General features: G+C 42.7%; 1 protein-coding gene across 1 annotated transcript in view; it reads left to right on the forward strand.

The window, feature by feature from the left end:
- The window catches only part of LOC112117096 (lebercilin-like protein), a 33,315-nt gene extending 21,036 nt beyond the window's left edge, over positions 1 to 12,279 (forward strand). Inside the window, exons 6-8 of the mRNA XM_026651658.2 lie at positions 8,506 to 8,615; positions 8,978 to 9,101; positions 10,598 to 12,279. Coding sequence (XP_026507443.1) covers positions 8,506 to 8,615; positions 8,978 to 9,101; positions 10,598 to 11,376 — 1,013 coding nt within the window. The 3' untranslated portion in view covers positions 11,377 to 12,279. The remainder of the gene's footprint in view (positions 1 to 8,505; positions 8,616 to 8,977; positions 9,102 to 10,597) is intronic.
- Positions 12,280 to 12,417: the final 138 nt, after the last annotated feature.

Raw genomic sequence — 12,417 nt, forward strand, 5'->3', positions numbered from 1 at the left:
AAATAGAAACTGGATGAACAAATTTAAAATAAATTAAGGACATTCAAGTGGCAACTTCAAAGGCTATTTTCCTAGCCCTTAAGCCCTGGAGACTCTGTTATACATTAATCTCAAAGATGCATAACTTCCCATGGCCCTTTCCCAGCTGAAGCTTCTAAGGGTATGCCTACACTACAGTCAGCACAGTGCCACTGTAGCACTGTAGAATAGGTGCTTCCTATATTGATGGAAGGGGTTTCTCGTCAATGTAGGTAATCCACCTCTCAGGCTTGTCTACACTTACCGGGGGATCGACGCGTGGCGATCGATGCATCAGTGGTCGATTTAGTGGGTCTAGTGAAAACCCGCTAAATCGACTGCAGATCACTCTCTCGTTGACTCCTGTACTCCATCGGATCGAGAAGAGTAAGGGGACCCATTGACATTGCGTAGTGTGGACCCCGCGGTAAGTAGATCTAAGCTATGTCGACTTGAGTTACGCTATTCACATAACTCAAATTGCGTGGTTTAGGTCGACTTTTCCCTGTAGTATAGACAAGGCTTTGGCAGTAGCCAGGACGATGGAAGAATCCTTTAATCAACTTAGCTGTGTCTACACCAGGGGTTAGGTTGACCTAAATATGGGGTTCAGGGCATGAAATTCTTCATAGGCCTGATCATCGCAGCTAGGTTGACCTGGTTTTTATGTGTAGACCAGGCCTTAGACTTGCATTTTGAGGGTGGGAGATCCCAAACTAGGGCTTGCTTCTAAACAGTATTTACAAGAGTGATGGTCACAGTGACAGGTTTGTCTGAGAGAAGAAGGGGGACTCTGTTTTTCTTTGGTTAGCTTCATAGATTCCAAGGCCAGAAAGGACTATTGTGATCATCTAGACTGACCTCCTGTATAACATAGGCCATAGAACTTCCCCAAGATAATTCCTAGAGCAAAGATTTTAGAAAAACATCCACTTTTTATTTAAAAATTGACAGTGATAGAGAATCCACCACAATCCTTGGTAAATTGTTCCAGTGATTAATTACTCTCTTAAAAATGTATGCCTTATTTCCAGTCTGAATTTGTCTAGCTTCATTGGATTATGTTATACCTTTCTATGCTAGACTGAAGAACCCATAACTAAATATATATTCCTATAGGCTGTTATCGAGTCACCCCTTAACTTTCTCTTTGGCTATGTCTACACTACAGACCTTACAGCGGCACAGCTGAACTGCTGCAGCGGTGCCACTGTAAGATCTCCTCTGTAGCCACTCTGTGACGGTGGGAGAGTACTCTCCCACCAGCATCATTAAACCACCCCCAATGAGCAGCAGTAGCTATCTTGGCAGGAGAGCATCTCGCGCTGACATAGCACTGTCCACACCATCACTTTTGTCAGTGAAACTTTTGTTTGTCAGAGGCTGTTTTTTCACATCCCCTGACCAACAAAAGTGCTAGTGTAGACAAAGCCTTTGTTAAGCTAAATAAATTGAGTACTTTGAGTCTCTCACAATAAGGCATGTTTTCTAATCCTTTAGCCGTATTAAAATGCATATTGGTTGCTTGCACCCAGTTTACCAAGTTTAGTTAGCATAAACAAAGTTTAAACAGACAATCAGAGAGATTGCAATAATTGAATTGTTAGAGATCCTCCTTCCTAGTTGTGTCAGTCAACAGATAAGAGTACACTAGAATCCACAGTATTTTCTTCATATGGATGTTCAGACAGTTACATGAGCTATATCCCTGTGGATAAAATTACTTCTGAAGAGCAATTTCCCCCCTTTGCAATAATACAAGATTCACCAAATGATAAATATTTATCAACAATCTCCAGTAGATACCTCCACACACTGCTAAAGATGTGCTCCCCTCAGTTGTGAAGTACACATACTGATCACTGTGCTATACTACCCATATAATCCATATATTCATCATGGACAAAATATAAACATTCCCTGGAAATTGCATTTCATATAAGCTTACAGGGGCTATTGCTATCCTCCATGGCTATAGTTTTTGAAAGAAAAGAAAACAATTTTGTTTAAATGGAAAAAACAAATGAATGGATTTCTCAGCCCATTAGCCCTTGCACATGAACCTGAGACACAGATATTAGTCTGGGTTAGGGGAAGGAATTTTTGTGCAGAAGCCCTTTGTTAAAATATTGGCAACATGTTGCTATCCCTAAATTGGAAAACTAAACTGGCACGTCTTTGATGAGGGGCGAGTACTTAAACTTCATTTGCTTGCAGCTATCATAAGGAAACTTTCGCTTCTGTGAATATTGCAGAGTTCTTAGAAATTGAGTGGCAATATGCAGACTTACTGTTTTCTTCTGTTTATTCCTTTCCTAACGTACTGCCTCTACTGAATGTCTGAATCCCAGTAAGAAAAGTGTTAGCTGGCAATTCATGTTGTGGGATTTAAAGACATGTCACTGCCTGACACTGGCCCTGTAAAAAGGAGCAGGGCTAGTGCACCTTTGCCTTAGCAGTACACTCCAATCTGGCCAATTAATTGGGCTTAAAAGCGGGTACCTGGGCCTTAGGGGAAGGGAGACCCAGTGAGTTAGGAGGGAAGAGCTGACAAAGCCAGGAGACTGTGCTTCCTGGGCGAAGACTGAAGGCAGGAGAGCAGCAAGAGGGATTTGCTGGCTGGTGTCCCCAAGCCAGAGGGCCAGGGCTGAAAGCCAAAGAGCAGCTGAGGGAGTTGCCTGCTGGCTCTAAACTGGAGAGCTGGAGCCAAGGGCCAGAGAGGGATGAATACAGGGAGCAGCAAGGACAGAGGTGAATTAAGATTTATTGGGGCCCTGGGCACAAAGAACATTTGGGCCCCCCAAGCCCTGGGAGCCCAGGGGTGCCAGAACAGGGCCACGCCCTCCCACTATTTAACATGTGCATAGTAGCCTTGGGCAGGCATGGAGTTGTGGTGGCATGAGTGTACTTTGAGGGGGGGTTGCCCTCCCCAACTGCAAGCCTCGGGCCAGAGGCAACAGGAAGAGCAGTGCCACATGTGGCTGCTGCCTCAGGCACAAAGCCCAGGCAGCAGTGCAGGGGCAGTCTCGCAACAGGAGGGACCCAGTGGTGAGTGGGGGGCAGATTGGCAGCTGGAGCCAGGTGTAGGCACTGAGCAGGCCTGGGTGGAGTGTGGTGGCCATTGAGGCCGGGCCAGTAGCAGTAGGAGCTGCACTGGAGGAGCCTTCCCTGCCCAGTTTCTTGCTGCCTGTGACCTTTCTGGGGCTCCTTGCCACCTCCCAACTGGGCCAGGGCCTCCTCTCCCTGCAGAGCACATCTGTAGGCCTGGGGGAGGGGGCAGGCGGCTGGACTGGAGTCCCCACCCATGAGTCCCACTGGCAGTGGTATGCCCTTGGGGGGCAGGGACATGAGCTAGGGGCTGTTCTCAGGCACCCTGGCCCCCATCCAGGGCAGGTGGAGAGTCTAGGGCTCCCCACAGCCGCTCAGGCTCCCTGAGCAGTTCTTACCATTGCCCGGTTCTGGCTTCTGTTCTGGCCGGGTATCAGGGCCATGGTGGGGGGTGGAGGAGGAAGAGGAGGAGCAGGAGGTGGGGCCACAGTTCCAGGGCTGGTGGCTCCCACACTTCTACCCAAGTTTTGGTGCTCCTGAAGGGACCCCTAAATTTGCCAGGCCCCCGGGGCATGGGACCCATTGGCTCATGAGTTAATCTACCACTGAGCAAGAAGCTTACTTGCTGACATCTCTGGGGCCAGAGAACACAACCCAGAGGCACCATGAGAGAGTCTGGGGGAGTGAGGAATGCTCCCCTGGGAAAGGTGATCTCCTAGCAGAGAAACAGTGGGGGTTCATGCTGAGAAGAGCAGTGTTGCACTCCAATTGGCTGAGCTGGGGTTGCTGCTGTCCTTGCAGAGGGACAGAAGAAGAAGGCCAACAAGGAGCCTAGGTGTGGTGGAAGACACCAGAGCAGGGGTTAGCAACCTATGGCACGCGTTCCAAACGAAGGCTGTACACAAGATGATTTTGAGTGGCACTCACACTGCCCGGGTCCCGGCCACCAGTCCTGGGGGCTCTGCTGCCATCCTGGGGTCCTACCACTGGCCCCCTGCCACCCGGGGTCCCATCCACCGGCCCCATTCAGCCCACTGCCGGCCCTGGGTCCCAGCCACCAGTCCAGGGGGCTCTGTTGCCATCCTGGGGTCCTGGCTGAAAGGTTACCAACCCCTGCATCAAAGTATGGTACGGATGGGCTCCCAGCAGATATGATGGGAGGGTGCTTGCTGAGAAAGCGGGATTTTTAAGAGCTATATCCACAGAGTGTGGAAAATGGACTGCGTTTGGGACTCTTGTTGAGGACTAATTGACTATGTTTTGGTAATAAACCATGTGGATGGACTAGAGGATAAGCTTGCATGGAGTTACTGGGGACTCAGGGGACTGAGGCAGGTTTATTTGTCATACTGTGCGGGGAAATGGGTGCTCCAGGTTGGGCTGCCCTGTGACAAAACACATATCCCCATTTCCCACCCAGAGTTGGGTAACTTTTTTTTAGTTATGACGTGTTGGCTTCAAATTTTAGTTACACGGCAATAATAAAGTTTTACGTTAAGTCTTACTCTTCTTTTGTTGTTGCACTGTTGTTCTACAGTGTTACTATTATTTGAGTTCTTTTTCTGCTTGCATGAGATGAGGAAGCTCTCAGGTGGGGAGAAGTCTGTGATTTTACATATGGGGGAAGAGTTCTGACAAAGGTCTGAGGGCTGGTACCTTCGCCAAATGGGTTTGGTTCTGAGCCTACCAGTTAGGACTGATGATTTAGAACCCAGAACTGGAAATGCCACCAAGTAACTTGTCTTCTGTCCACATCCTGAGTTGGTTTTCCCATGATCACCTTGATCGATCAGTCCATCAGCCCTCACAAAGAGAGCGCCAATCACAACATGTCATTGGTGTTGTTCTAGCCAGTCCTTCAGCCATCCACGGGCCAGGCTGTCAGTGGCACTTGCCCATGATATGTTAAGAAAAAAGATATGCTCCCCCTCAAAATGGCCATTTTCTATTTTTTTCATTTGTGAAAAAAGACTAATTATATTTTTCTTCCCTCGTGGATCAAGAATGAAACATATGTGGGGTACCTCTTCCATGTCTTTTATTCCCCATTGTGACAAACTCTATGAAGAGCAGACAGTAGGCCTAGGATGAGGTCTCTGTATGTGCAAATGCATATATAGTGCAGCATTTTCATCCTTAATCCCAGGAAACTAAGTAAATTGACAGTTTCTTCATTAGAACCTCCTCAACAGTTTTTTCACTTGTGAGAGAATAGATTGGGCCTCACGGGTGTTGCGTGTCTGAGTTAACAATTTGAGATTGTCGAAATAACAGGCTCAATTGAAATTATTTAATCTAAGATTATCAATCAGAGATTAGTAAAGCACTATACAGAATACAGAAATAAATAGATACATTACTACCCTTTGTTGTCAGACTAAGAGCTGGATATGTGTCTGTCCTGCATCTGGATGTGCAGTTTTCATTCCCCCCAACCTAAGTTTTCAGACAAAGGAAACCTAGATGCCAAGAATATTCTCCCAGAAACATTTATTGTGATGTCATTTCTATAGAGTCTCAGTTTACCTGACTCATATGAGAAAGCATGATTATTTACAGCTGAGAGGACTAACAATTCTTCAAGTTAATATCTCTCAGTGGGTCTTTCTTACCCCACAATCATTCTTCCATATTGATTTCCCCAACAGAAAACATCTGACTGCTATAACAATAATCTCTTATTAGTTTTCCTAGTTTAAATATGCTTATGTCAGCATTATATATATATATGTTAAGGAGATGGTTTTCCAAGAACATGAAGGTGCCCTAGAATTATTAAATACAGCATAATGAATGAATTTCTGAATAGGATTACTTATTGGTCAAAACCAGTTTTCTAGGCCTTAGAATTCAGACATACTCTTTGCTGAAGATAAAGATCTAAAGAATAGTTAATATATATAAATGAATCAAATATACAGAAATAAAGAACTAAAGGTATTACTGTTTACTAACAGGTACTAACATAAGGCACATCTAAGTCTCTAGCTCCCCCTAGTCCTGAATCTAAGAAATTCTCAAAGGACTTCTGCTGACAAGGCTTTTAAAACAACTCAGTAATACTCACGAAAGATTCAGAAAGAAAAGGAAGGTTCTCTATAGCAGTGGCTCTCAATCTTTCCAGACTACTGTACCCCTTTCAGGAGTCTGGTTTGTCTTGCATATCCCAAGTTTCACCTCACTTAACTACTTGCTTACAAAATCAGACATAAAAATACAAGTCTCATAGCACACTATTACTGAAAATTGCTTACTTCCTCATTTTTACCATATAATTATACAATAAATCAACTGGAATATAAATATTGTACTTACGTTTCAGTGTATAGTATATACAGCAGTATAAACAAGTCATTGTCTGTATGAAATTTTTGTTTGTACTGACTTCGCTAGTGCTTTTTATGTAGCCTGTTGTAAAATTAGGCGAATATCTAGATGAGTTGATGTACTCCTGGAAGATCTTTGTGTACCCTCAGGGGTATGTGTACCCTGGTTGAGAACCACTGATCTATTGGACCATTGCCACCATAACTCCATCACACTGGTCCAAACTCCTTAAGAAATAATTTCCAAAATGCTAGCTATGAAGATCTTTCCTAGCTACCACCCAGCAACAGTTCAAAGAAGACAAAACAAAGCCAACACCAGGAAATCATGCTGCAGCATAGGTGCCAACTTTTCCCGGCGCCGGTGGGTGCTCGTGCTCCCCTGGCCCTGCCCCGACTCCACCCCTGTCCCACCCCATTCCAACCCCTTCCCCAAAGTCCCCGCCCCAACTCCGCCCCCTCCCTGCCTCTATTGGACCCCTTCCCAAATTCCCACCCTGGCCCCGCCTCTTCCCCCAAGCAAGCCGCGTTCCCCCTTCTCCCTCCCAGCGCTTGCCACTGCGAAACAGCTGTTTCGTGGCACAAGCACTGGGAGCCGGGGGAAAAAGCGGGCACGTGGCATGCTCAGGGGAAGAGGCGGAGGTGAGCTGGGGCGGGGAGCTGCCGGTGCGTGCAGAGCACCCACCAATTTTTCCCTGTAGTTGCTCCAGCCCCGGAGCACCCACAGAGTCGGCGCCTATGTGCTGCAGCAATGCTCTGGTTTCAAACCGAGTGTGCTAGATGTAGAAATACTTACGCTGCATCCTCCCATTACTGGTTTAACCAATTTATTTGCTACTCTAAGTTATTAACATCAGAAACGCTCTGATCAGGAAAAGGAAACGCTGACAACTTTGTGTTCAATAAATGAAGCCCTCATGATGACACCTTTTTTTTTTTTCTTTCTGCTATGTTTTTGTACCCCTCACTTGGGGCTAGATTCTCAAAAGGTCTATGGGTGTTGCACCCTGTTGTCTAGTGAAATTCACAGCCCTTTTTAGGCATGGAGGGAGAGTTAGTTTTTAAAAAAAAAGAAATTCACAGAAGCCAGCATGCTGGGCAGGGAAGCCACTTTAAGCTAATCAGAAGGAAAGGACAAGGAGAGGGGCGGGGCTTAGGCCCCATCTCTTAAAGGAAGTTAGGTGCCTTCCTCCACTTCGGATTCACAGAGTTAGGCATCTAAGCCAGTTCAGTTTTTTCTTATGAAAAATCAGGAGGTAGCATGAGGCAGTTATAGGCAATAGCCCAGAGGCTAGGGTGTTCACCTAGGCTATAGAAGACCCAGGTTCCAGTCCCTCCTTTGCTGGACTTGAACTCAGGTCTCCCATATAAGTGCCCTAACCACTGGGCTCTTTCAGTCTCTCCTGTTGAAGCTGTTCCCACTTTGAATAATAATTAAGTATTCATTGAGCCAAAGAGAGAGTATGAGAATGACCCTATAGCCCATTGATTAGGGTACCCACCTACAAGATGGGGCTTCAAGTCCCTGCTTTAAATCAGGAAGAGTAGGGACTTGAGCCTCGGTCTCCCACATTGCATGTGAGTGCACTAACCACTGGGCTATTGGTTATAAGAAGGAAAATGGACACCACAACCATTGTCTTTTGTGTAAGTTAGGCATGCTCTGAGATATGCCGACCTGTCGGGTGAGAGGCCATGGAAAACCTAGTTTGTGAAACTCGGCAGGTCTTAGACATGAGCTAGGGCAACATCAGGACTAAAGTGGCATTGTGTATGCGTGCTGACAGAAGCTTAGGTCCCTATGGGACTCCTCTGGTGGAAACGTAGGCACTTATGGAGGTTAGCCAGCAGCTGAATAGTGTTTTGGGGAATGCCAGTGGTGCCTGTTTTATCTGTGCAGATTTTGATAGAAGCTATTACAGACCTCTTCTGCCTTATGTTTCTTTATAAAATTGCATTATGGGAATAAAGAAATACATACCTGGAGCTAGAGATGTTTAAAATAATAGATTTCCATACCAATATTGGTTTTATAGGTATTACCTGTTTCCAAATATTGTACTGTTTCAGAAACTCTTGTGCTTCCCGTTAATACTTGCTCTTCTTTCTACAGGTGTTAGTTTAAGCAAATCAGTACAAGTAAATAAGCAGAATTTTAAATCAGCACAGGTTTCACATCATCAAAATCAAGGAACAGTCAAGAGTGCAGCTCTATGCCTAGAGGTATGAAACATTTGGATCCCATTTAACCTCAACGTTTCTAATGTGTTTGCTCCTGTATCATACTTTATTCCATAATTTTCAAGAATTTTTTTTCTGAATATCCTTAATTTCAGTGTGTTCTAAAGATATATTGCATGCACCATTTTTTTTTCAAATATAGTGGTATTATTTTAAACATTTAAGGATACTTTTGTTAGGACAAAAGTTACTATATGAAATAAATGTATGATAATCTAAATAGAACAGAAAATACCAAAAATGAGCATCTTGAGTCATAAAAAAATCATTTAATTAATCACTCACTAACATAAGTGCAGCTTTTTTTACCATTATCTTTGTTTATTTTAAACTGTGAATTGTAGAAGAAAAAAACAACTGAAGACAGAAATCGAAAAGTAGAACCCTATGAAGATACAAAACATAAGATAGAAATTGAACCAACCACAAAACCATCAAAGCAAGAAACTTTTAATAGAACATGTAGAGGTATACTTTTAATTTTTCATAACCTCATTTGATCTTATGCAAACAGAATGAATGAGCTACAGTACACTGGTATTACACCCTGCCGTGATGGCTATTAGCCTGTATCTGACATACAACGAACAAGTTCAACAACAGTGTTAATACAAGCCACTGAAGTCCACCTTAGTGGTGCTGTAGCACTTACCGGTATGTAAGTAATTTAGAGGTGGTTTATATACGTCTGCGCTCCTGGTCTTCTTATAGCATTCTTGGTGACAGTATGCAGAAATCAGATGCCTTGTTTGAGCAGATAATGGATTATGATGGTTTTATTGACAATTTATGCTGATCAACTTGATCCTGAACGATAGGCCGCTGATCCCTGTCATCTTGCTTTCAGAAGGGTGGTTTCAGATGAGGTTTGAGAGACAGGCAATTTATGCTGCTACTGGAACCTTGTCTAGAGTTTGTCTCAATCTACTTTGTCTCCCCAATTGTCTCAACAAGGATTGAGATCAGAGCCCATTTCCTCTCAAAACTTCCTTTTGGTTTGTCATACCCCAAAGGTGAACCAAAGCTACTTGGCCCTCTGTTGACACTGTTAATGCTGTTATCCCTGAAGAGGCATATCTGTTGTAGCTGCATGAACAAGGGGAACCCACCCTGCAAGAGTGGTGGTGGTTTCTTACTGAGCCAAAATCACTCTTTGGTGGTCTTCGGTCCTTGGTATAAGCCCTTTCTGTTTATTTCAGTTAATCTTTGACTATTTTCACTTCCACTTGTAATCTGCTTTTTCTTTAAGGTTGGGTTTTAGCTCATTTTATTGTTTGGCAGCGTGTAGTTCTCTCCAAGGCAGTGAGACCATCCCTATTTTTTTAAAATATATAGCAACTTGATATATAAACCATGGGTGCTGTATGTGTGTATACTACCCCCCCAAAAAAAACCTACCAATGCCCACACTACAGAGCCAATACAGCTAGGAAATGATAAAGTAGAATCATTTCCACCTTATTCAACATCAACAAAATTGTCACTTAAGTTCCAGAATTCTTCATGATGGGTGATGATGCTGAAGACAAAAAGAACACAATTTGAGTTTAGATCACATGTTGAATTTGTTTGCAGGGCTGGTAGTTGGACTTTGTCATATAGAAGTATATCACTTTTTTATGTTCACCCTTTACAAAATCATGGAGTAATAAAAATTATCATGAATAAAATTATTACATTTGTACACTGAATAAAGTTAAACATCTGGAAAAATATGTAGTAAAAGCCTAGATGCAAACTCTAGGGTCAGTTTAGCGTCAGGGTGCTGTACTATCTAGATCTAACAAGTCTTCTGGCATACTCATTAGTGAACAGTATCTTCTTAGTAATCTCATAGAACTGGTGAAATATAAACAAGAATGATGGTATATAGATTTACATAGGTAAAATGTCTTTGCACTATCTAATGCTCTTAAATAATCCCTAAATTAAGAACATTGCTAAATAAAAATATTCCATTGTAGAATTTTTAAGTGATGAAATACAGCTCACGGAAGAAAAAACTCACTTTGAATTTATCGAAAGAAAAAAGAAAAAGAGAGAAGTGCAAGAAAGGAAAGCTGACTTACTGAAAGAAGAACTGGAGAAACTGATGAAAGCAGGACAAACTCGACCTACAAATGATGTCCCAATAAGGAAGAATAATCAGGAAAAAGTTGTAGCAGAAGAGAATAAAAAGGAGGAAAGAAAAAGTAAACAACTAAGTGACAAAGGAGCAGCGGATGATAAAAGTGTAACTCCAACTCAGAATAACAGAACACCCACTAGACTAAAAAAACAGTATACATTCACAGAAGCCACTGAAAACTTGCATCAGGGGCTTCCTGCATCAGGTCCAGTGTCCAACACAGGCAGCCTCCGCAAAAACAGACAAGCAGGTCGGCACCAGAGTGAGACAGCTGAATTGAAGGCAAGAAATTCATTTGGCATATATGAGCCATCATTTGGTAAAGTTACCAAAACAAGGCAGAAAGATGCAGAGGATGGAAGCTATGTTCGTACAACACTAATAGAGAGGAAAAACTCTCTTATGGAAGAACTCTTTGGACCAAGCTATGTCTTAAACAACCATTCAACCCCTAACACAAAAGAGCTTGATAAAGAACAAACAATTGTGGACAATGAAAGGTTACATAATTATACAAGTGAGATTTCAAACACTGATACTGGTCTGCAATGTGGAGATTCTAAACTTACACTAGGAAAGTCTAAACTAACAACTTCATCCTCAGACATAAAATAGTTTTAATATTCAATTGATGTACAAAGTTAAATTGTTTATCTTTAATCTTAAAATATGCAATATGTTTAACATTTGTTGAAAAGCAGTGTGTTGCCTACCAGTTTTGTTTTTTTGCCTTCATTATTTGTAAGATTTCATTTAAATCTTATTAGAATGTTTACCTGAACCATTCTTCAGCAATAAAACTGAAATGGAATACTCAGTTACAGGAGAGTATTTCTCTACAAGGGCCGTGTCCCAATGCTTATGCATGCTACTCAATTGGTTGAACACTCTTGGGCATATTAGAATGTACCATAATAAAGAATATTAAAACCATGTTTATGCTAGCTGCAGTGAAAGGCTGTCAAGGTTGGAAAGCAGTTGAAGTTGTCTGGAAGAGTAACATTAAAGAAGGGCTTGTGCTACAGAACAGTGAAAAGATAAGCAGGATTGAAATACCTGTTGGATTTATGGGGCAAAATTCTGCCCCTATGAAGTCAGTGGGGCCAGGATTTCACACCCGTTTTAAATATTTGTGTAGCTTTTAAATCTGAGCCCCTAAGTCTAGCAAAGCACTTAAGCAGTTTCATAACTTTAAGCACAAGTAGTCCCAGTGACTTCACTATGACTATTCCTGCTTAAAATTATGCAAGTACTTAAGTACTTTAGTGGATCAGGGCCCATATAGATATATAAAGTGCTTTTTTTAACACTATAAAAGTAATCATATGTAAGCTATGTTTTTATCCAATAGTGGCATGACTAAAAGCTGAAGGATTTCAGTGATCTTGTGTCAGAATAAGAGAACATATTAATTCAAATTGCTGAGAGTTTAAAGTTGAAATGCTGGGGACAGACAGCAGACCTTTATTGGTGAAAGGACTTCAGCTCTGGAATTCAATCATCCATATCATCCACCAATGCTCAAGCAGGACAGGCAGCCTTTAGGGTAAAATGGAAGATCTTTCGCTTCAATCTGGATTTCTATGTGAGATTTTTCAGCTGGCTGAGGTGATTGATTTGCTTTTATGGTCATTAGTTGGCCCTGATACAATAAAA

Source organism: Terrapene carolina, unplaced genomic scaffold (assembly GCF_002925995.2).
Source record: "Terrapene carolina triunguis isolate 2854851 unplaced genomic scaffold, T_m_triunguis-2.0 Scaffold31, whole genome shotgun sequence".
NCBI lineage: Eukaryota > Metazoa > Chordata > Testudines > Emydidae > Terrapene > Terrapene triunguis.